At 44.2% G+C, this 24,870-nt stretch overlaps 2 protein-coding genes across 4 annotated transcripts in view; one reads left to right on the top strand and one right to left on the bottom strand.

Annotated features, from left to right (window-relative positions):
- Positions 1-5,254: 5,254 nt before the first annotated feature.
- Positions 5,255-22,728, bottom strand: klhl17 (kelch-like family member 17). Of its 2 annotated transcripts, none has more exons than XM_080469177.1 (12): positions 22,553-22,728; positions 18,958-19,213; positions 17,017-17,138; positions 16,154-16,375; positions 12,454-12,570; positions 11,597-11,810; positions 10,413-10,557; positions 10,157-10,324; positions 9,507-9,595; positions 9,303-9,376; positions 9,008-9,189; positions 5,255-6,225 (listed from the first exon to the last, which is right to left on the bottom strand). In XM_080469177.1, the coding sequence occupies exons 2-12, from the start codon at positions 19,169-19,171 to the stop codon at positions 5,997-5,999; spliced, it is 1,776 nt and encodes a 591-aa protein (XP_080325303.1). In that variant the 5' UTR covers positions 19,172-19,213; positions 22,553-22,728; the 3' UTR covers positions 5,255-5,996. The 2 variants fall into 2 exon arrangements, with proteins under 2 accessions (XP_080325303.1, XP_080325302.1); XM_080469176.1 differs by lacking the exon at positions 22,553-22,728 and adding an exon at positions 21,573-21,770.
- Positions 22,345-24,870, top strand: part of noc2l (NOC2-like nucleolar associated transcriptional repressor) — a 19,561-nt gene continuing 17,035 nt past the window's right edge. Inside the window, exons 1-4 of one of the 2 annotated variants that reach the window (XM_080469174.1) lie at positions 22,345-23,005; positions 23,909-24,046; positions 24,121-24,304; positions 24,383-24,623. In XM_080469174.1, coding sequence (XP_080325300.1) covers positions 22,986-23,005; positions 23,909-24,046; positions 24,121-24,304; positions 24,383-24,623 — 583 coding nt within the window. In that variant the 5' untranslated portion in view covers positions 22,345-22,985. The remainder of the gene's footprint in view (positions 23,006-23,908; positions 24,047-24,120; positions 24,305-24,382; positions 24,624-24,870) is intronic. The other variant, XM_080469175.1, reaches the window with a different exon arrangement.

Below are 24,870 nucleotides of genomic sequence, written 5' to 3'. Positions count from 1 at the left end.
CGTCCCAGCTGTGATACAACTTTATCCTCTGGCATTTTGGGCGAGTGGAAGGATAAACCCTGTTGCTCAGAGCTTGAACCACATCACACTCATCAATCCTGAACACTGAACACTGACTTTAAATATCCACCAGATGATTTCACATTATCAGATAATAGTGGTAATGTAATAATATATATTAACTAGTGCTGTCAATCGCTTACATTTTTTGGGGGAATTAACTGCACAATTTTCCATAATTAATTGCGATTAATCAGATTGTTTTTCTACTGAAGACTGAAGCTTGTAAAGGATATTTATTCTGGGAAAACCACGATATTAATGTCGACTCAACACACAGACTATATTTAAATTTAAAGACTATTTTTATAACGTGCTTTTAGCTTTCGGTGAAACTGTTTCTCTCCAAGATTAGTAAATATAATAAAAACATAAATGTATTAATTAATAAACATCTAACATAAGTCTGAGTTTTGTTAGAGTGCAGGTCCACCACTTTGTTCATGTAATAAGTTCACAACTTTGTTTCTAGAAATATTCAAATACTCAAAGTGGCAATAATATAGAGAACACACACACACACACACACACACACACACACACACACACACACACACACACACACACACACACACACACACACACACACACACACACACACACACACACACACACACACACACTATACAGGAGAGCCGGGGAAAGAGGAGAAATGAATATTTTACCAGTATTTCCTCCAGCTTTAGCGGTTTGGTGGCTCCTGGTCAGCCAACATGGCAACCCGCTGTTTTGCCGCAGAATTACTTCTGTGGTCGTTAAATTCGGCTTTTCAAAGTAAGGCTAATGACGGTCACTTTCTCAATCAGTTATCGGGTAACTTTTGAAAGCGAAACTTTCTGCCCTAATATTATTCCACTCTGTACTGTGCTGCTCTGTGGTCACGGTGCTGCTGCTCCGGTAACGGCGTTAAAAAACAAAAAAAATTGAAGTAAACAAAACTACGTTAATTACGGAAAGAAAATTGTTTTAACGACTTAAACGTTTCAAATCAATTAATTAAATGAAGGCGTTATTTTTGACAGCACTAATAATAACCCTTCTCATGCTAGGCAGGTGTAAGCAGCAGCTGGGTCCCAGGTTTCAGTGCTTCAGTGTGGAGTTTGCATGTTCTCCCTGCCTGCGATACTTTAGTAAAAGCACACAATCCCAAAACGGGATATATATATATATATATATATAACTTCAAACATGTTTTTACTCTTTTCTGTGAAGGTTTGCGTCAGACATCAGGACACAGCTCTTTTTTGTTGTTTTCCCTCCAGCTGTGATTTCTCTGATTTCTTTTTCCCCCCGAAGGAACACAGACTATTTCTCATTCGATTTAGTAGTGTGCAATCAGGTGCTGGACAGGAGTGTCTAGGAATTCATCTGCGCTGATGTCGCCATCAGTTTCCCCCCGTCGCGTTCACGTATGTGCGTGATTTTTGTTTTTCACTTCGAGCGTCTTTTCTGTGAAGGACCCTGCGGAGTGTTTTGATTATTACCTACAGAGGCATTTACCAATGTTGAGCTACTTTTTTCAGAGGAAGCTTTGTTTTTTTATGTGTAAAAATACATTACTATTCATCCTAGGTCACTGAAATGTTACAAATAATTAAGTTATTGTAATAAGGCGTCTGACCGGGAAGCGTTTATCTGGGATGACAGCGGCTGTTTCCCTTCCTGTCGGTGCGGAGCTGCAGTTTCCCTCCGTCGACTCAGTCAACCGCTCCTCTGTGTGCAGTTGCAGCTTTGTTCTGCACCGACTGCAGGCTGGAGGTATTTTGCATTGTGTGCGTGCGTGCCTGTGCGTGTGCGCGTGTGTGTTCATGGTAGCAGGGGCCGGCAGGGCTCAGTGTGCGGAGGCCACCACAGGTGTAAATGCCATGGGACTGAGGTCAAGAAGGGTAAAGTGAGAGTGTTCAGCTGTCTGTGGGGATCAGCGTCACAGAGGAGCGTGTTGGGAAGGTACCAGGGACCCGGTTTGTGGCGAGCCTAGCAACACAACCTTCAGCGTGTGTGTTTTCATCAGGAATTCACTTACGTCTTTCAGTGACATACAGTGTTACATACATATAGGCATAAACATCTGTTCAAACTCATCGGGACAGATTTCACATCTGAAAACATTTTTATTTCTTTTATTTATATATATATACATATATATATATATGTATATATATATAGTATTGCTTCATCTCGCAATAGTGCAAAATCCAACATTTTATAGATAACAAACATGTCATAAATAAACAGTATTCACCACATTAAATACAAACTGAAAGAAACAGAAAAGCTACAGTCACGTTGAAATTGCACAAGTTAACTTGAGGAATCCTTCTATTTACATTTTGATCCACAGAACGGAGGCCGAAGTCTTGTTGTGGGTTTGTGCACCTCAGTGTCAGGCCCGGTTTCCACGACAACGTTTCAGGTGAAAACGTTTTTGCGTTTTGAGACGATTCACGTTTACGCGGCGAACGTTTTTGAAAATGGTGGGAAAGGAAGAAACGCTGAAAACGGTGTAGTTAGCATGTTTGGCCACTAGTGAGTGCTGTTGGTGGTTTTTTTTTTTTTTTTTAAGACATGCTAGCAGAGAACAACATGCTCTAAACTTTAACAATTGGAGATCACGGACATTCGTATGGACAAATGACCAAGACTGTCAAAAATAAAACTACCAAGTCCCAGGAGAATGTGGACTGGGAGTGGTGACACTCTGGAGGAAACATTGTTGTTGTGGTCTATCAGAAGGACTATATACTTCGGCCGTGGTGCTCATGACTACGAGCAGCGTTTCAGAAAAGTTCTATTTTTCCGGTTGAGCATTTTCAAAAACTTGCATTTTACCCTGTTTCCAGGGGGACGTAGCGTTTACGTAAAGTTCCGCCCTCGTTTCCACAGACATGGTATGTTTTCGCAAATTTATGTTTCCCCCTGTTTCCATGGAGACGGAGCGTTTACGTAAAGTTTCATTTTCCCTCCGTTTCCACAGAGACGGAATGTTTTTGTAAAGTTGTGTCTCCTGCTATTTCCATGGAGACGGCACGTTTACGTAAAGTTGCGTTTTCCCCCATTTCCCTTGAGACGGAACATTTTTGTAAAGTTATGCCCCCCCCCCCCCCCCCCCCACGTTTCCATAGAGACGGAGCGTTTACGTAAAGTTGTGTTTTCAGTGGCACCTCTCACCCAAAAGGCAACGAAAGTTTTGCGTTTTCACTTGAAAACGTCGTCGTGCAAACGGGGCTTCAAAGTCCCCGACTCACTTCGACGACATCTCCGTAAGGCCATCACAGCTCCAAACCTCCCGCCTTCGCTCGCACACGTAAAAGAAACTTAAGGTAGTTTTAGGTCAAAAGAACCGGATCAACTAAATCCTTTAAAATAAGGAGGAAAAGGCAACTTCTCAGAAGTTGGGAATGGAATCACTGCACTGCACATGAACTGAACTGAACCCAGGAGGAGTTAGTTTTAGACTGAGCGGGCTCACTGGTGACGTTCCCAAATCGCCCACAACAGTTTATACTCGGGTTAACGATACAACTTTATTGAGACGGGAGTCGGACCCGTTTCAACAGCGAGGTAATAAAAGGAGACACCAGTGGACGTGTGGAGAGGGAATATGACAGCACCAAGTGTCATCAGCGTAAATCAGCCAGAAGTAAACGACAAAATAAAAAAAATCAATCAATAAATAACATTTTTCTCTCATTTAGATTAACACGAGTTATACTGTGACGTCATGCTTGTGGCAGTGAATCAAAAACATCAAGAAATGCAAAATGAAAAGCTGCGTATCGAAGCTCCTGAAACGCCTCACACACATTCCCCTCGTCATCTCCACGGACCATATGCAGATCTAATAATAAATATATAATTTTTTAAAAACACTCTTAAATAGGCATTGCTTGGATTTTCTCCTCGAAGCATCTTTAGAGCAGAATATATTAGAATTCATACATATTTTATAAATAGATATAGCTCAACATAACTCTGCTTTTATCTTTTAAAAAAAAAAAAAAGGATCCAGACTCGTCTACAGCTCTGAAGGCGGTGCGTCTCTGTGTTGGTGTCCATGCTCCCCCTGCCTGATACTGCCACCTAGTGTAGCAGAGCAGCACTACAACGTCTTGTTTTATTTTTTCTTTTCTTTTTTTTTTTCTACTTCTTGTTGGGAATCAGAGCCAATACGGAAACATGCATGGTACGACCAGCTAAAAGCTACATTCCAAAAGTAAAATCATTCAATTTCAATTATTCTCTTCTCTCTTTTTTTTTTTCTTTTTTTTTTTACATTATTGCAATAAATTCCTGACATGGAAAAAAACAAACATTTACGTCACACATGACGGAAATTAAGGATGTTTGGAACATCGGAGTGTCGGGATACAAACTTCTTCTTCCTCCACCTTTTCTTCTTCCTGGAGCGATTTGGTTCTCATGAAGGTGTGTGTGTGTGTGTGTGTGTGTGTGTGTGTGTGTGTGTGTGTGTGTGTGTGTGTGTGTGTGTGTGTGTGTGTGTGTGTGTGTGTGTGTGTGTGTGTGTGTGTGTGTGTGTGTGTGTGTGTGTGTGTGTGTGTGTGTGTGTGTGTGTGTGTGTGTGTGTGTGTGTGTGTGTGTGTGTGTGTGTGTGTGTGTGTGTGTGTGTGTGTGTGTGTGTGTGTGTGTGTGTGTGTGTGTGTGTGTGTGTGATACAGAGCAGGACAGGATTAATGGCCGCCCGGTGAATCCATGCAGAGATTTTGGTCCCGTTCAGACGACAACGTTTCAAGTGAAAACTCATCGTTCTCGTTTCCACGGCAACGGCAGAAGCACTGAAAACTATGTAGTGAGTATGAAGGGCCACGAGGTGGTGCTGTTGGTTGTTTTTTGGAGTGAATTCACGCGCGCAGAGAACAAAACGATATTTTGGCTCGGTTGGTAGAGTGGTCCTCCTTCCATCGGAAGGTCGTAGGTTCCATTCCCAATCTCCACCGTCCATCTGTTGAGGCCTAGACTATGGGTAGTTAACTGAGGGCCGACGTCCTGCATGTTTCGGACGTCTCCCATCTTCAGCTCAATCTAATGGTGAGGTCAACAATGTCCAACAATGAGCTTCTCATCATGCAGGATGTCGGCCCGCTGCTCTCACCTCTCGGCCTGGACCAAAGTGGGACGAACATTCAAAGAGAAATCCTGAGAGGCTGAGGAACACTTTTTTTTTTTTTTTTTTTTTAAATGGAGATCGAATGGTAAAGACCTAACTGGTGAGCTGTTTGCTGAGGGAGGTTCCAAAGTGGACCGTACGGTCAGTGGTTGTGGGGAAACACCAAGATCTGGAGATCAGATTCTTCATTATTTCTTTCATTAATAGATATTTTTTATTTCTTTGTAAAGCTTTCCTGCATTTCTTTGCTTTCTTCTATTTCTCCATAAAGCACTGTGAATTGCCCTGTGTTTGAGTGTTGCTCTATAAATAAATAAATTTGCCTTGCCTTGCCTTGCCTTGCCTACCCGGGGCTGAGCTGGAACGTTTTGAAAAAGTACCACTTTTAGAAGCCATTTTCAAAAAGTTGCGTTTCCAGTGACTCCTGAGCGCCGTCGTCGTGTGAACGGACACAGGAAACGTTTGCGTTTTCACTTGTAATCGTCGCCGTGGAAACGGGGACCGCTGTCGCTGGTGGAATGACTCAACAGATTCAGATCACAGGATGTTGATTACTGAGGTTGTAGATTTCTTTTCTTTTTTTTCTTTTTTTTCACCTTCACCAAGAAAGTCACTAATTTTGCAGCGTCAAGCCAGCATCCTCCGTCACCTCCCCACCCCACCCCACTCCATGCCTTCACCTGTGCACTCCTCCTCCTTCCTCCTCCTCTTCCTCCTCCTCCTCCTCCTCTCAGACCGAGCAGTTCCGTCTCTTCCCAGTCTGGGCTGCAGCAGCAGGGGGAGCTGAGCTCAGCCAAAGCGTGACCCCGTGTCAAAGGCTGGTGGAGGAGACTGACAGGGTGGGCGAGGAGGGCGGGGGGAAGTTCAGCAGCTCCAGCACGGCCACGCCCACGCTGCTGCGCCGCGTGAACATGCAGGAGGCCGCCACCCACTTGTTGCTGCGCGGGTTGTACTTCTCGATGGAGTTGAGGCTGGAGCTGCCGTCGTTGCCTCCCACCGCGTACAGCCAGCCGTCCATGGCCACCAGGTCGTGGGTGCTCCTGGGCGGAGGAAGGAAGGAAAAGTCTTATTCAGCATCTCAAGTCAACAGTTGTTAAATGGGAGTTCTTGGTTTTTTTTTATTCATATAATATATTTAACATCCTCGTATTGTTCCAGCTTAACAGAGAAGAGAGACATTTTTAAAAAAGCTTTAAAGATGTCCGAGGCCCATTGAGAAAACCGTGCATTTTCCCCCGTTTCCACAGAGACTGCGCATCTTCATGAAGTTGCATTTTTTTCCCCCGTTTTTCTCTGAGACAGAATTTGGGCTTTTTCGAAAAGTTCCACCTTGGAAGCAGTTTTCAAAAAGCACATGCAGCGTTACTGCCGTCTAAAGTTACATCCTCGCCAGGTTACACGACGACAGATGTTTTTGGGAGCTGTCAAAAAGTCACATTGTCGTTTTCACAAACTGAGCCACAGTTCACTCTGTAGGACTTCTTTGGGGGTAATTTCCCAATTTTTTTGCTGCATATGCTCAATAATATAGTTAAAGTTGAGAATTTACTTTAAGATTTGTTACTGTGACGTTACTGTAAAAATAAAGAGTTACTCAATAATTAGTTAAGCGATATACGATCACACATGAAGTTAATCTACGTTTGATATTTTTAAAAACAGGATTCCTGCTGCTCAAACTTGCATCGGGGTCACCTCTCCCCGCAGTGTGATCGTAACCATAGTGACACAGTTTGTCCATTTCTCCGACTTTTCCTGCGATTAACAGAATTTGAGATTATCTCGACCAAGACGGCCGTTCGCCATCATTTTCCAATTGGCGCCGTCGTAAAGCGGCTTTGCTTTGGGCAGGGCGACGGATTAGTGGTTGGAGGAGTGTGATATTTTGCACCGTGTAAATGGAGCCTCTCGGGGGGGAAAGAAAAAGAAAAAGGATAAGGAAAGCCACACAGCTGATTAATGCCATGAGTTATTCATAGAGCTGACTCACACACAACCGTGTGTGTGTGTGTGTGTGTGTGTGTGTGTGTGTTTCTGCTGATGCGATCACAAAAACACTGCGTCTACGCCTCCTCAGCTCCCTCTGTGATGCAAATCCTGGAACAATACGAAGCGTACTGGGATACACGTGCTGAGAAGCGTCTTCTAAGAAACGGGAAAGCACCCGAAATAAATGGGTCATTTGATGTTTAATGCCTTAAGAAGGTTTAGGCAGACGACATCCAAACCATCCAAATCCTTCAGCCCGGTCTGGAGCAGAACAACTGCAGCCGGGGAAGCCTTTCAAACGGCTCCACTGTTTTTTTTTTTTTTAGTTCCCACATTTCTTGCTTTCCAACACCCAAATTCCAGTTTCTTCATTAAAAACATTTGGCTTTCACTGCTGTGAATTCAAACTGATAAAGTGAAGGTCTGGACCATCCCAGGTTGAAGTCCAACACTGTTTACTTGGGGGGGCCACATTGGGCCCGGGTTCATCGTGACTTGACGCGATGAAAATGTCTGTATATTCACAATTACTATTGAAAACGACTACGTCGATGTTGGACTCATTCCCCGAGGAGGAAACGTTGCCCCGCCCCCTTCAGGAAGGAGGGAGAAGTGCAGCGAGTGCTGGCGGCTGAACTTTAAATATTCCTGCTGTATGTTTGAAAGAGAATGGAACGATGTAGGGCGCTTAGAGTGTGTCGCTTCCCTGCATTTCCACTTGTTCGCTCTCGATTCGGTATTTGTTTATTCATCAATAATTCAATAATTGTGTACCTTTTTTCAAGCTCTTTTTTTTTTTTTCCTTTTACACTCATTTATTCTTGGTTCTTTATGCAGCAGATTTTTGTTTTAAAGGAGAAAAAAAAAAAAAGTTAAAACCGATTTTATGTTGCGTCCCCCTTTCTCTCCCTCGAGCCAGCATCGTAACAAGACCAAAGAATTACCACTCGAAATGACAACAATGTCAACATGAAGCCAGTTTTAAAGGAAACCTTCTGGTGCAAAATACAGTGAAATGCCCAAATAAAAACTTCTCCGGTAGCTGTTGCATTATGGGAGTTTTTCTAAACTCACCCATGGCAGCATCTCAGCAGAAATTTATTTTAAAAGAAATTAATGTTTTTATTTGAAATTCTCTTTTTGAGCCTCTTGCAAGCCGGTTTTGGTCCACGGGCCACATGTTTGACACCCCAGTTGTGGTTTAATGACATATTCTAGATGCAATTCCTCTTCGTCCAGCAAATAGAACAACACATGTTGTAACATGTCTTGAATCCCACAGAAGTCTGGCTATTGTACTTTTCCATTGATAAATTGAAGAAACCTGTGGAAACCCTTAATAAAACCACACAGGTGGCGCTGCAGCGCAGGCACAAAGAAGTGCTCTCTCACTTGCTCTCGTGGCTTCTGTCTCAATAAAAGATTGAGTTTCATGGTTAGTAGGAAATATGGATCAAAATTATGTATCAGCGATGAAAATACTCTTGATAATGTGACTGATCGCTGGCGGTCAGAGCAGTTAAATCTCTATATGACCGTCGCCTCCTTAAATAAGCATTTTTTGTTTTGAAATGAAATTTCAAGAGTTCAATGAGAAAATCTCTCTGAATTGAGCCGTCAATGTTGAGTTTTTCCGTCTTCCCGTGTCCTACGCTCAGATCTGTCCTTGAACGCAGCAGCGGAGCGCCACTTTACGCCTGCTTTTCTCAGAACGGCCGCCTCCTTCCATTCGTTCAGCTTATATGATGATGATGAATAAAGTGGTAAACTCTTGATGTTGGAGGTGAATTCAGCCTTGACAGAGGCTACTGTCTGAGCTTTGCTGCGTCTGACCTGCGGATGTTCATGGGGGCGACGCCCTCCCAGGTGTTGGTCTTGGGGTTGAACCGCTCCACCGAGTTCAGGCAGCTGGTGCCGTCGTTGCCCCCGGCGACGTACAGCATGCCGTCCAGCACGGCCACCCCGGCGCTGCTGCGGCGGCTCAGCATGTTGGCGATGGCCGTCCACGCGTTGCTCTGCCCGTCCCCATGAAGAAAGCCAGTTCTTAGTCACACATTTCTACCGTCGACTCATCTGACGCGAGTCGATCTCGGTGTTGCCGTGGCGATAAAGTTCCACAGCAGTTTACCTGGGGGTCGTATTTCTCCACCGTTGCGAGATGCGAGGAGCTGTCGTAACCTCCCACCGCATACAAGCTGCCATCTGGAGGGGAGTGAACGCGGGAATAAATATTAGGAGACGCATACCAGCGAGGCAACTCCCTTTTGATTTCAGAAATCTAAACACTGCAAACACAGACGGGAACACGGTGTTTCAAAATAAGAGTTCGTACCCAGAGTGGCTACTCGTACGTATCTCCTGCGGGTGCTCATGGCCGCGATGGACGTCCACGTGCTCGTGAGAGGGTCGTAACGCTCCGCACTGGAGGGAAAAGATGCAAATGATTTTAATAAAAACTTTCATTGCGTTTTGGACGTCTGGTTAAATGGTTTTGAGCCACTGAAAACACAACTTTTTGAAAAACGGCCCTGTTGCGCCGAATTATGTAATAACAGTGCAATATGTAATAATGTAATACATTTTCAGCTCATTATGTAATAAACACTACATTCTGTAATAATCTGCTGCATTTTGTAATAAAATTCTTGAACGCATTTTGTAATAACCTGTTATTTATTACAAGTTATTATAAAATGTCGGTATTCCACTTTTCTTTTTCTTTTTACGAAAATGTTATAATTTGGTGCATAATGCCGATGTGGCTGGTAGATTTTTAAAAGTTACAAGCCAACCAGTATTTCCAGCAGTTATTCTTTTTTCTTGAAGAAATGAAACCAGATTGTAAGTGGCACCGAGTGCATTTAATCGTTTAAACAATTTAAAACAAACAGCACCCACTAGTGGCCCAACATGAAAACTACATCAAAACAGACATTATTTTCAAAAACGTTGCCATGTAAACGCGAGTCAGTCTGGCGCTACCTGTTGAGACAGGACGCTCCGTCATAACCTCCAGCAGCGTACAGCAGCCCATGCAGGACAGCTACACCCAAACAGCTCCGCCGCGTTCCCATGGAAACCTCCGGCTGCCAGGCGTTGGTGATGGGATCGTAGGACTCGACGGTGGCGAGGTCCGAGGTGCCGTCGTACCTGAAGTGAATCGGGAGTTCGTCACCGTCGAATCACCTCCAAACAGAGATCCAAAGTAACACTCGTAGAACATTCCGTCATTCCTCACCCTCCGACTGCGTACAGTCTGTTCCCGATCGCGGCCACGCCCACCCGGGCCCGCCGCGTGGACATGGACGCCACCATGTGCCAGCGATCCGTCCTGGTGTCGTACGCCTCGCAGTCTCCGTGAATGGCAAACAGGCTGCCGCCGCCTGGAGCGCAGGGACAAGCAGCACAGAGGAGACGACGCTCTGATGTCACGCAGAACAGTCGGTTTTAGCGACGCACACGGCTTGTTTGGTGGACGTTCAATGTGTGTGCGTGTAGTTTAGCGTAAAGGAAAAATTTAACACAAAATATGAAGAGGATGTATCGTTACCTCCCGTCTGTCTTCAATCAGAGACGTCAAACACATTTTAGTTCAGGGGACACAAACCGTCCGATTTCATTTCAGGTGGGCTGGAACAGTCAATTGTGCCATAATAACTTAATAACGTTTTCTTTTCTTTTTTTTGTCTTTTGTGGCGATGAAAATGCCTTTCATGATACTTTCTGGTGCAAAATGTCACAAAAAAACCTTCTCATAGCCGTTATGTGTTTTTACGAACTCAAGGCTTTGAAGCTAATGCTAGTTAGCTTTCATGGCAGCTCAGCTGGAGTCTCAGGATGGAGTCGTGTCCCCGACTCTTAATTTCCTTTGTGGTTTGACCTGGTTGGAGCCTCTTGCGGGACGCGTTTTTTACCTTGAAGCCTCCTGAAATCAGTTGCAAGTTACTTTTAACGGGCAGATTTTTAACACCACCCTGTGGCGCCGCATTATGTAATAACGGTGCAGTATGTAATAATGAAATACCTTTTTCACCTCATTATGTAATAACGTCACGTTTTGTAATTAAATTCTTGCACATATTTCGTAATAACTTGTTAGATATTGCAACAGTTACTACAAAATGTGGGTATTCCACTATTTTTTTTATGTAATAATTTGGTGCATTGTGTAATCTAATACAGTTTGCTCTTCCTCCGTTGACACGGTTCTAAATTTAATAAAAATATAATTAAGATTCAGTTGGACGAGAGTTATATCTGTCTTTGTCCTGCCAACAGAGCAACGGTAGAATGAATTATGAAAAAATGGACACCAAAAAAAAGCTTATCCTGTTCCCCAACATAATGCAACGCGCCCCCCTCTCTAGATGTGGCTTGACCCTAACCCAGGGCTCTGATTGGACGTTCCGGCCGCACACTGACCGACGGCGAAGAGCACGGGGCTGGCGCCCTCGCAGCGTCGCGGGCGTGTGCGGCTGTTGCTGAGGACGCCGCGCTGCTCGGGCATGAGGTGGTACTTCAGGGCCTCGATCAGCAGGTCTTTGCACTCCGAGTGGTGGCGCACCAGCAGCTCCGTGTCCACGTTGCTCATCAGGAAGTCCCGCCGCAGCAGCGGCAGCCGCACGCACTTCATCAGCTGACGGGGCGGGAAGAGTTCGTGATGGAGGTAGAACCCAAAATAAACAAATTAGGACTTAACTCTACTTCCAAGACCTTGAAAAAATAATTAGTCAAAAAATGTTTATCTGACCCAAGAAAGCAGGAATTAATTATTTATCTTCTTTCACACTGAAAACTAGTGAAGATTTTTGGCTTTAAAATGAGGTTTTCACCTGAAGTGCATTTAATTCATTTACACTGTCACACAAACTGATTTTTATTTTATTGGAACTCAAGAATTCATACTTTAGTTTTCACAGTACCTTCATTTCAACTCAAGCTTATTCATCCAGACACATACTAGAGAGACTACTGCCTTCATGGAGTATTTCAGGAACATTATTACCCCAAGTGACTTTATACTTGCAATATTGACACTGGTCTACTTATATTTATCAATTTATCTTTCATCTTTGTTTCCCTTATTTCCTTTATTATTATTAATATTGTAATATAGTGTGCTATTTTCTATATTTGTGTTCGAAGTATTAATTTTACTTATTTTTTTCATTCTTCTACCTTATGAAAACTGTTGTTCTGGTACGGGACGTGTCCCCAAAGCATTTCACAGTGTGTGATAAACAAAAGACTTGAGGTAAAATAAGAGGACACACACACACCCAGGGTACGTGCTGCCGGCGTCCATCGATATCGTGCTTGACCCAGCTCAACACGGCGCGGTACACCTCCTCTTCAGACGGCACGTTCAGATTGTCGCTGGAGATCAAATCCAGAACCTGGAGAGACGGAATGGAAGAAAAACAATCCTGTTTTAAAAAAGTTCAAACACAGGAAGTCTCAGTGGTTCCAAAAGCTGTCATCACTTCCTCCATGTTGGATCTTAGTTTCTCTTCTAAATCAGCGATTCACAGCCTTTTTCTTGAGGAACTGGAGAGTTCCACCACCACAGCCTGAAAACATCAGTGAAACACAGTTTCTGTAACGATGACTTCATTTTCTCTGCGGATAAACTCTTTCGTCGCTTCAGCTTTAGTTTAAAACTTTCATTCTCCAGTGTTTCACCACAAAATATGCACTCAGCTCTAATGTTGGCCGTCGCTTTTACAAAGCCACGTTCTATGTAAGTCCTCCTCTTTTTTCTTTTGGACTGATTTTGCTTTCTTTTAAGCCCGACACTTCGACATTTCTTCCGACAGAACGTTCATGTGCAAAACATCCATGTCCTTGTATAATTAATATAACATACTCAAAGTTTTTTGTATTTTTTTTTATATAGAGGAAATAAATGCTGACTCATCTCTATTTAAGGCGCCGTTTAAGTGAAAACGCAAACCTTTCAGTGTTTTGAGAGTCCGTTTGCTCCATGGTTTTAGGCAGCGAGCCGTCCAGCCGTCATTTGGACGTCAAGTTTTGGAAAAGACGACTGATAAAATAGTGGACGTGTTGCTCAAAGGCTCTAACCTCTGTGTATAAAGGCCGTCACCATTTCTCACCGTCTAATTTTACCTGAATTCATCTTTTTTTCTCCGAAATATGGCGAAATATCAGCTTGAGTACACAACGCACGACTTCCAGGTTTTGTATTACGTCCAGTAACGAGCAACGTGATTGGTCAATTTATTCCATGTGGTCGATACCTTTTGAAAGGCGGCCTCTGATTGGTTGGTGATTCTCTGACTCATCCTGGTGCCTTCAAATGCTGAAGCAGAGAGGAGGAATTTCCTTTCCAAGATGCTGAGGAATTTTATCTGCAGAATTAAATGGACCTATGATCTATCTAGTTTCTCATTTCCAAAATGAAATGAGAAAAAGGAAAATGTCGCCACCCCTGGTGTTCGCCTGCGTGTATCTGATGCTCCACTGATGCACCGTCACACAGAGGAATGCTGGCGTGTTGCTGCGGCCCCACCCTGCAGTCCTTCTCCCACTGCAACAAATCCACAGAGGGCGCCGTCGTACGAGGGACACTTTTTTCTAACCGTGTCACAATTCCTCAGGACGGCGGCTTCATTCGCCGCACGCCATCCAATCAGGATTCATCCCGTCGTTAGTCGCCTCCACAAACGTCACGCCTGCGATGCTGCACAAGTGAAACATCACCGGCCGTCACAAGCCCGTCATGCTCCGCCACTTCCTTCGGCGAGCGGCCCGGGAAATATGGGGCGTATTTCACAGCCGCGTGAGCGCCGAGTCGATTCCTGCAGCCGGAGCATAAATCCAGATCTGGTGCAGATTTACGACAAGCGGGGAGCAGCTGCAGACGGAGCGAGGCGGTAATCCAAAGGAAGGAGACACACACCAAGAAAAAGGCTCTATTTTTAATCTGCAGCTTAACTTGCAGTGTTTTTAATGGGCCGTGGCCGCACGCGCAGATTCAGGCCTTTGAAAGGCCGGAGAGAGACGCTGAGAGGAAGATGATGCCGTTTGTTACTTTTAATTCAAACGTCAAGTCATGAAGTCCGTCGACGTCTGTTACGTTCACGTTAAATTCTAAGTTATTTCAACAGGCGACCCGCCGGCTCCGGTCTGGAGAGTCCAATGTTTTTGTTTTGAGATAAGGCTGCAGAGTTTCCCTTCACTGTTTCTTGAACCTTCGGCCAACGTTAATGTTAAGTTTGTTTACACGACTGGAAAAACACACCGAGGAGAGAAGAAAAAGGCCATTTCCTCCGGGGACGGCGCTGCTCGGTCTCAGAACCAAACACAGAGAGAGAGACAAACACTCGCGTGAGACGTGGCGCTGCATTCAAAGTCGCGTTTTCAAAAAGTTGTGTTTTCAGTGGCTCTGAGCAGACGTCGTGAACAGACACTCGAAACAGAACGCCAGTTTTACATTTTCACTTAAAGCTCGTGCAAACGGAACTAAAAACAGGCCTGAACACACAGTTCAGATAAAACGATCCAGTAGAGATATTACACACGTCTTAGTTAGTTGTTTCTTTTAAGGACTTTATTTCGAGGGAATTTGAGAGCATTACAGTTGTTTTTTGGTTTTTTTTACAGTTCCTTTAATCTTCCTAAAGGCTTTTCAGCCCCTGGAACGGTTTAAAGAAATTAAAAATCACAAAAATTGGCAAGCAACTTTTTGAGAATAATGCCTTTTTTTTTTCTCAAGGAACTGCTCACTGTGCATATTATAGTTCAGGTAATGACAGTTCGCTGCTCAGGAGTTTAATTAGTCGTGTTTTTCTCTCCCCACTTAGTCCAGTCTGTGAGTCACAAGACTGTCAGCTGAAATAAGCACCCAGTGACCCTCTGGAAGAAGTAATAAGCGATGCTGCATTTATGGTCTAATCAGAACCTGAATTCCCTGAAAAAAAAAAAGAAAGAAAATGCGTCACTATAATTGAAAACACTTATTAAACAGTGTTTACTCTGAACACAGTGCGGCAGCTGTGAAAATGTCACAGCTTTGCCTAATTACTATTTCCAGGACAGGAACCAGAGTGTCGCCACCGCCGAGCCCAGCTGGTGAATAAGTAATCGTCGCGCTCGGTCCGTGTGCCAGAGAGTCGACCACAGAGGGACGATAACGCCACAGGGGACGGTGATTGACGTGAAAGACGGGGAAGGAGGGAAAGTCTAATTATGCCCCGACATATGACGCTTTGCCCTGAGGAATCTCGGTGGTTTAAAAAAAGAAAAAGAAAACAGGGACAGACACGGGCCTGTTGACGAGCGGCGGCACTTTCATATATGATATCAATAAGGATTGAAGTTTCCTGGTGGTTCTCCGCGGCAAACATTAAAACTTCGCAGCTTTACGTTAACGTGACATTTTGAAGTGAAAACGCTAAACCTTTGTTGCATTATGAGTCCGTTTCCAGGACAACGGTGCCCGTAGTCACTGAGAACACAACAAAACAGCTCCCACAGTGGAACTTTTCAGAAACATTCGAGTTCCATAGAAACGGCGAGGAAACCCAACTTTTCGAAGATGGCGCAGACCTCGTCGTCATGGAAACGGTGAGGAAGTGTAACAGCAGCACCCTCCACTGGCCCTGCATGCTAACTGCATTGTTTTCAGCATAAACGTGAAACTTATTCTGAAACGATGCGCTTTAACTTGAAACGTCAAACTAAACGAGGCCTTAGATATTTGTTGTTGTGGCATTATTTGGCCACTCGGTGGCAGTAAACAGCCACAGGTTGCATTTGGAGAAGAAGCCACAGGAACAGACAACGAGGACAAATATACAACTTGCTGTTGGAACACCCCGATACGTTCATCACGGACAAATAAACAAATGAAAGTGGAAATTCAGTTTTTGGGTCTGTCGGTTCAGTCCGGCTCCACCTGTGTAGTAATGACAAACAACCAGACGCTGGAGCAATAATGGGAGCCCCCCCCCCTCCTACCTGTTTGAGTGGCAGCAGCATGAACTCCTCGGTCTTGGACACCTCCACGAAGTGCTGCAGGACGTACTTGTGCGCCGACTTGAGCAGGTCGCTGCAGGAGTGCGTGTCGGCGAAGCCCCGGATGCCCAGACAGTTGGAGGGGTCCAGCTGGCTGAGGAGGAACTTGCAGCAGGCGTCCCGCACGCCGTTCAGCTGCAGCAGGCTCGCCGCCGGGAGCAACGTCTGCGTGCGGCGCCGTTACGGGTGGGGAGGAAGAACAGAGCTGGTTGTTTGGATTTTTTGGGTCCTATTACAGATCAAATAGTTTTTTTATTCATTTATTTCGTTTATTTTATCCGTACAAAAGCATTGATCTTAAAGAAAAGATGCTTTGTACCAGATTTTAGTCGGAGCTCATTTCCATCTGCAGTCCCCGGGCAGGAACACAACATAATACATATTGACAAATATGTAATGTTATACAGTAAAAATGTATAACATTAGCAGTAACCATTAAAATTAAAACACCTGCTTTCATAAGAATTCCTACAGATATTAAAACTCTTATGTAACATTAAAATACACATTATAAATATAACCTACAGTAAAATTAGTAATATTATTATTTACATCAACAATAATCATTAAAAGTCCTACTAAAATACATTATACAACAATACACTGGACAATTAAAGTCGTATAATGCTGACACAGCTGGTTTTCCTGAAAGTGATTTTTTTTTAATGTTTTGAGAAAAAGCGTCCGGAAGTTGATCCCACCGTTTGACGGCTTTAAATGAAAAGGCTGTTTGTGCAAAAGGTGGAGGATGTTTTGGGGGATGGAACCGTTTCTGTGAGCAACTTGAGAAGTGAAAACCTTCCTACCTGCACGTTGCCTTCCCCGACCACGATCTCCGCCGTGTAGGCGTACTGGACCAGCTGCTCCAGCGCCTGGGAGTCGATGTCGTGCAGCGTCACGTGGGTCTGCCGGCTCTCCGACATCTCATCTGCGAGACGCAATCAGACGTTCTGTCCGGTAAACTGCTCAAACACGCTGCGTCTCCTGTAACGTGTACGGCGGCGGCCACCGCCGCCAAACGGCTCGTTTGTTCCTGTCCGTTTATTCTGCGTGAGGTTTTGTTTCTTTCAGATTCCTGGATCCTGGCGCTCTCGCCCACTCCGCTGCGTGTGAACCCAAGAGTGATTTTCATCCTCCAATAAACACATTGACTATGTTGTTTTTAGATGAAACCACCTGACGAGTGGTGAGGAAGCGCAGCCGCTGAGAATCCAGACGAAGCACATCCTCACTCAAAGTCCAGAGGAAATCTGAAACTCATCCACGCCTCATCCGACCACCCGCCATCCAGACAAGAATGGCGGGAAGCCGCCGCCGATGCCCAGAGGACGACGGAATCAAACCACAGAGGAAAGGTGACGTGTGGCTGGAGGTCAGAGCTTAAAACGGCTGAGACCGTCGACGTGTGACAGCGTGTGCACAATAATTTTAACAACATTTTCAGACATGAAAAATCTGCAAATGCACACATTTTTGTATTAATGTGAATTTGGTTGGAAGAATCTCGTAAACTTTCTTTTAAAAAAAAAAATATTTGAACCTCCAATGAACCATAGGTGCTGGGGAGGTCGTGGCGATGGGGAAATAAACAACCAGGTCTAAAGAAACCAGCTGGAAGACCATGAAGCATGTTTCAGTACCGCTGACATTTAAATCACTTATTTCTGTGACCAACCAGGAGGAATAACAGGAAATGACACATTATAGAAAATATTAATTACTGGTTTAGAACCAATACAAATAAACCCGAGACATGGAAAGACGAACCTTCCCTCTTAAAGACGAAGGAAAGGCGTTTACATAATACAGACAGAATATTTGTTGTAATAAGGAAGTGGTTGGTGGAGTTCCTCCTCATCCTCATCTTCATCCTCATAACCTCAGACAGTTTGAATTGATGTCTTTATTGAATGTAGTTCACCCGCTGATTCTGAACGCTGACAAACAGTCCTCCTCACCATTATTGGCACGCCTTCATTGTTTTCACAACCTGGACAACATCTTGATAAATGAACGGAAACGTTAAACGATTTATATAATCAAGTCATTTTACTTGTATATTGTAATTTTAAAGAAGAAACAGAAGAAAACAAAACACCATGCGCAGCAGTAATGGCTGCACCTCTGATAGTGACAAACGTTTCTTGTAGCATCTATGAGCTTCTTCAATGTTGGCAGGAGTTTTTTTCCCCAGTAGCAGATTTTAACTTTTTTTAAATCTTCTTATTTTACATTTTTATTGAGATTAGAACTCATTGATCATTAAAACATTTTTTTTTTCCAGCCGTTCCTGTGTGCTTCATTGACACGTGAAATAAATTCACTCTGATAATTCTCTGATTTCAAGGTTACTGTGACACGGTCAAGTCCTCCCCAATGCAGCCCCACCGCATGATGGTACCGCCGCCATGCTGAGCTGTCGGTAAGGTGTTCTTCACCTTGTAGTCTCTGTCAATAAACTGGTATGTGCTTTTGTTTCATCTGTCCCCAAAATGGTTTGTTTTCCCCCCAGAAGGACTGCGGTTTGTCCAGATACTCTCTGGCAAAGATCAGTCCTTCTTTTTTTTTTTTTTTAATGTCTTTCGTCAGAAATGGCGTCTTCCTTGGCGTTTGTCAACTTCCTTGTGTGCCAATGATGGTGAGCAGGACTGTATATGTCGGCTTTTATGTTCTTGTCGTATCACAAAAAATAAATATCTGAGCCATGCATGAATTTTCGAAGCAGCATCGAAGATCCGAGCACTTACTGGTAAACATGGCGTGGAAGTACGGGCTGCAGGACGCCAGCACCACCTTGTGCGCCTTGATCTCCTTGTTGGAGACGTGCAGCACGATGTCGCAGAGCAGGCCGCGCTGCCGCATCCGGTTCATGGACACGAAGGAGTCGTGGTAGTGCCGCTTCGAGTTGTGCGAGATGCTGTGGCCGTCGCGGTTGAGCAGCTGCATGCCGCCCTCCATCATGGCGCCGGTGGCGGGCTCGAGCCTGGGCCGCACTCGGGGCAACTGCGAGCAACGTGGGGGAGAGATTTTATGAGTTCACGGACGACACGAGTTATCATCGGAACGGTTATCACAGTTTCTCGCTGTGGCGGCGGCGGCGGCGGCGGCGGCGGGAAGCCCGACCAGTTTGACGTTCGCTGTGGAGGCCGGTCACGTCTCACCGTGACAATTAGAGGAAGTCAGAAGATAAAAGTATCAGGTAACTCTGTTTGTTATCTGCGGCGAGCCCCTCCCACCCCGTTCTGAAATAGAGGAGACACTTGACAACGTTGCATAACCACCACAGTCTTTGAAGCTACTATCTCATGAATATTCAGGACGCTCTTATGAACCAGATGAGGCAAACCACACTACAACAACGAAGAAGAAAAAAAAAGATCCTGGCAGTAAAGACAGAGCACAGGAATTTTAATCAGCTGGACTGATTTGGAGGATGAAGAGAAACAGAAACGTCCTCCAAACATTAAAACCTCAATTCTTTTTAGAAATGACGCCGATCCGAATTCGGGTGCGAACAACCAGGACGAAGCAGTCCGGTTTGACCCTGCAACCTGCACAACCTCCTCATTCAGAAACCGAGTCCCACCAAAACTCACATTGCGTCACAAGATCTGGATCTGGATCCGGATCCGGATCTGGATCCTTCTTTTGGCTGCAAGAGTTGGTTAGTTTGTAGAGACTCATGGAGTGGAAACATCTGAGATCGTATCAGTGTAGATGTGTTTTAAACTAAATGTCCGAACTGGATAAATAAAGTCCAATTTCATTCCAAAAGTAGATGTCGAGCAGGGGTGTCGAACATAAAGCCCGTGGGCCAAAAAGGACCCACAAGAGATTTTAATCCGGCCTTCAAACCACCAAGTAGCAGACACAACACTGAGACCTGAGCTGAGATATCGTTAATGCTCCCATGAAAACTGCCTTGTTGCTGTCAAACGAGCCTCAGAGTCGTGCTGCCAGGGGGAGTTTGTAAAAACACCCATAATGCAACAGGTTTAGGAGTTTTTGGGACATTTTACTGTATTTTTTCCCCCAGAAAGTGTCATTTAGGTTGTGTTTACAAGATGTTTTCAAGTGAAAATGTAAAACTTTTGTTGTCTTTTGATAGTCCGGTTACATCACGGAAAACACAACTTTTTGAAACTTCGGTCTCTGTGAAAACGGAGGGGGGGGGGGGGGGGTGCAGCTTTTCTGAGATGCCGCTACTGCACATGTGCACCACGTCCATATTAACTAGTTGTTCTGCACATGCTCAGTAGCTGGACAGTAAGAACAAGGTTTCCTCCATGATGTCATGACTCCCAGTCCATATTCTCCCGGGACATGGAACTTTTATTTTGACAGTCACCGTATTAACAATCCGACTTGGTCGTCTGTCCACGAGAATGTCCGCGTTCTCTCCAGTTTTATTGTTTATAGTGTATTGTTGTCTGCAGGCACGTGCAAACAAACAACGGTGGCAACTCGTGATCCAACATTCCAACCACATCCATTTCTGCATTTTTGCCGTTTCTGTGGAAACGGACATCGTTTTCAAAACGTTGCCATGTAAACGGGAATCTTTTCCGAGACGAAAACGATGCATCTTCAGTTAAATCGCTGTCACGTAAATGGTACATTCATTTTCTTAATGTTTAAATTGTTTGAATTTTCAGCAATAATTGTTTGGTTCTGCAAGAATTTTACCACTCAAGATGAAATCGGGCTTTATGTGGCCCGGGAACTAAAATATGTTTGATATCAGTCTGTTCGATGACTTTTTTCTAACACTGTATTTGTAATAAAGAGATGTTCATGTGTAATTAACACAAATATAACATAATCCCAACAATATATATATATATATATATATATGTATATAAATGCTGATTTGTTAAAGGTCTAAGAGGAGAACAAACACTTGATTAAGTTGCCTCTGGTCAGTACATTGGTGTCACTTGCTCTAAATATTCTCCACAGTCCCACAAAGCACCATCTCAAATGTCATCGCAGCTGCCTGGCGTCCGGCTCCAGCTCCCATTTTCCAAAACACAATGGACCATAATAACACACACCAGCCGTGTTCCTCCGTGAGGGAACAATCTGCCCCCGGGGGAATAACGAGGAGACAATGCTGCAGATTGAGACAAGGGACACGCAGGACACAGGGACACGCAGGACACCGAGACACGTGTGACAACACGACTGTCCACCTTGTCCTCCTCCTCTGCAGAACAACCACTGCATGCAGCCGACAATGCATTCTGTGGATGGAGATGTTTTCTGTGAGATCCGAGGGAACCCCAACCCCCCGCTCCGTGTGTTTTGGGTCGCGGCGGCAGTGATCAGCTGCGGCGGCAGAATGGATGTGTCATTTATTTACCGGTGGTCGTGCGGCGGTGATCCCTGCACGCGCTGTGATCCGCAGAATGACGGCAGGTCAAAGCAGCAGCAGCAGCTGTCGCAGTCAGGTGTGTTTAAAAACGGCAACCATCGCCTGTCCTAAGTGTCCATATTCTGACTGGAGAATAGGAAATGTGAAGAAAGCCTCTGTTTTGTGCTGGATGCGGTTGACGTCAATGCAAAAAAAAAAAAACCTGCATGAACGCTGACATCGGGTTGTTAAGGTGGAGCCACATCTGGTGACGTTTTAATACAACAACCATGATTGCTTTGTTTGTATGCGACTCTGATATTCAGTAAACACCCATGAGAAAACAACAGTGTATATTTTGATAACAATATCACACGTAAATAGAATTTTATTGATTAAATTTCCGATGTGACACATACCACCTTAAAATGCTCCTTTTGTCTGGTGTTTTGGATCAACTGGTTTCGCTGTTAACTCGTCACCAACTTCCTTTAGCGTTGCTGCTAATAACAGCTGGTTTTAAAAGTGAACTGGTTGTGAGATATGACACTTTAAATCGTTAATATGAACAGAATTCGCCAAGACAACTAAGGATTTTTTTCGGGTTTATAAAAACCGGCTGCAACAAAGGACGGTAAAGGAAGTCGGTCATCAGTTAAACGGGAGAACCAGCTAATCCGAAACACCGGTCAGAGTCAGGAAGTGCGCTTGATAAAATGTTCCGCACCACCCCCAAAAGGCGGGGTATCCCGTTAAAGCGCTGTGATTGGTTCTAACCGATTCCGACTCACTGTGAACCATTAAACAAAACATCCACGAAGCCGTAACTTCAACAAAGCACACATCATGGACATAGTTTGAATTTACTTGAAGTAGCCGAAATACAATTGATGTTTCGACGGTTCGCGTCACGGGTTGTTCACTTTGTGGGAATTAGCCGGCTAAACTAAACGTCGCTGAACATTGGAAGCGTTCGATTTAAGACTCACCACCAGCCGTCCTCGGTGTCTCTGTGACAGCAGGGACTCCTCACCGTTAGTAAGCTTCCCCAGCTTTGTGGTGGTGTAGTGAACAAGACCAACTATGAAAATGACAATTGTTTCTCTCTTCCTCCTTTAAGCATCTAATTGAAAGCTCACGTGTAGCATCAAAACACCGCTGCTTCTTCTTCACACAGGAACATGTTTTTGTTTCGCGTGCACGGCTTGCTTTATTTTCCAGCCTTAGTTAATTATGTGTTATCGATGTGAGCTTTTCCTGCATTTCCCTGTCATGAAAAGACACAGTAATAAAAAAGATAATGAAACAATGGCTCATCTTCAAGTGAAACATTAAGAAATACAAGTATTTCGTTGCCCGTGAACCATCAAACCAACAGCTTCGCGTTGCACTGAGGGATTGTGGGTAATTTCTCCATCCAGCATGGCAGCGAAGCAGAAAAGGTAACGCGCATAATTTCTTTAAAAATAACCCCCCCACACTTCTACTCAAGATCAGTTTGGCATCGTTTTGAAGCGCGTAAAGTTTCCGAAGCAGGTCGTTGCCTTGGCGGGGTGTTAAAAAGCGTTTTAAGCTTTGTACGGTCGTATTTTTAGCCGTCCATGCTGCTAGCATGTAGCAGCCCAGTTAGCATGTAAAACGTGAAGTCTGAATTCTGTTTACTTGTTTTAACACTTAACGTCTTCAGAACAGCTAAATGAGAAATCATTTGAAGTTCAGTTATTTACTGCATCATAATAAAACAGCTACTTTAATCAAGTTTAGTTATGAGGCACTTTGCTTTTAACTCCAAGTCAAAACATCCTCTTATTATATCAACGTTTTAACTTGTCACATTATTTATAGGATTTACTGTGAACATCAGCATGGCTCTCATATCATATCAAAAAGCTTCACGTAAAATAAAGGGGTATTGTATTATATGGCTGTTACAGTGGTACACTTTATTATATACTACACATATCAGTAGTAAATTACATATTGCACATTTCAGTTTTTTTGACTTCTATATTTGAATTCTTGTTGCACTGTTTTTCTTGTCCTTATTCACTGTTTTCTTTTTTTTAATTCTGTTTTGGGTGATATATTGCCTGTATTCTGTGTCCTTCAAATATATGTCCAAATGATTCAATAGTTCAACAAAGTTCAAAAGTTGTTGGAGTAAAATTATGAACCACATCAATATTAAAAATAATCTTTATTGCATCAAAATATCTGAACATGCTGTTCATTACAATCTTTATCTTTGGCTGCGTTGTTATTGCAGCGTAACGTTGGGATTATCTAGTGGCTTTAATCCTTGTTTCATCTGTTTACATTTCGTCTTTTCAATCGTTTTCCTGCAGAAAATTAGAGGACCTCAGCTTGGACGAGTTCCTGCTGACCGCTGCTGACTCAGCAGGGGAAAGTGGATCCGAAGAGGAGGCTCCCAAAAAGAGTGGACCAAAGAAAAAGAAGGATTTGAAGTCTTCCGCCGCCAGCATGTGAGTCTGCATTCATAGGTGATTGAATAATAATGATAAAAATAAGATTTACAACTGTTTCTTTTTTTCATTAGAGACGCTAAAAAGAAAGGTAAAGCGTCCAAACACAAGGAGCAGCTGTCCAACTTGAAGAGTAAAGATCCAGAGTTTTACAAGTTCCTTCAAGACAACGACCAGACGCTCCTCAATTTTGACGACACTGACAGCTCCGAAGACGAGGATGAGAAAAAGTACCACACGCTACCGTCTGCACTGGAGGTGAGTCGGCTTGTGACGATGTGTTCAACCCTCGGCGCTGCTGGAAGAACAAAGATCCTAATTATGTCTCGCCTGCAGGAGGCCGGCTCTGAAGATGAAGGTGGAGATGGAGACGGTCAGAAAGCTTCCAAGAAAGCCAAGAACAAGGACGAGGCCATCAAAATCACAGACAAGATGGTGGAAGAGTGGAGAGCCGCTCTGAAGAAGGAGCCGTCGCCTCGTCTGTTCAGAGACGTCACTCAGGCCTTCAAAGCCGCCGTCGCCACCACGAAGGGCGAAGGGGCGGGGCAGTGTCGGTACAAAGTGGCCGACAGCTCGGGTGGGTTCAGTCTGCAGCAACGCATTCTAGTTCAGGAGGCCACAGTCGGAGGCGCTGGGGCGGGAAACGAGCGCTAAAATAACCTTGAACGTTCAAGTTATTTGTTGTGGCGTCCAAACAAGACGATTATGACTGAAACGTAAAGTCAAATTTAGTGAAACCTTCTGGTGGAAAATAGAGTGAAATGTCCCAAAAGACGACTCCTGCAGCCGCATGTTTCTGCAAACTTGTTAAAAAGTCGATGGTT

The sequence above is a fragment of the Lipophrys pholis genome, assembly GCF_963383615.2.
Source record: "Lipophrys pholis genome assembly, chromosome: 8".
NCBI classification, from domain to species: Eukaryota; Metazoa; Chordata; class Actinopteri; order Blenniiformes; family Blenniidae; genus Lipophrys; species Lipophrys pholis.
Note: the sequence above shows the minus strand (reverse complement) of the source record. Positions and strands in the feature narration are given on the sequence as shown.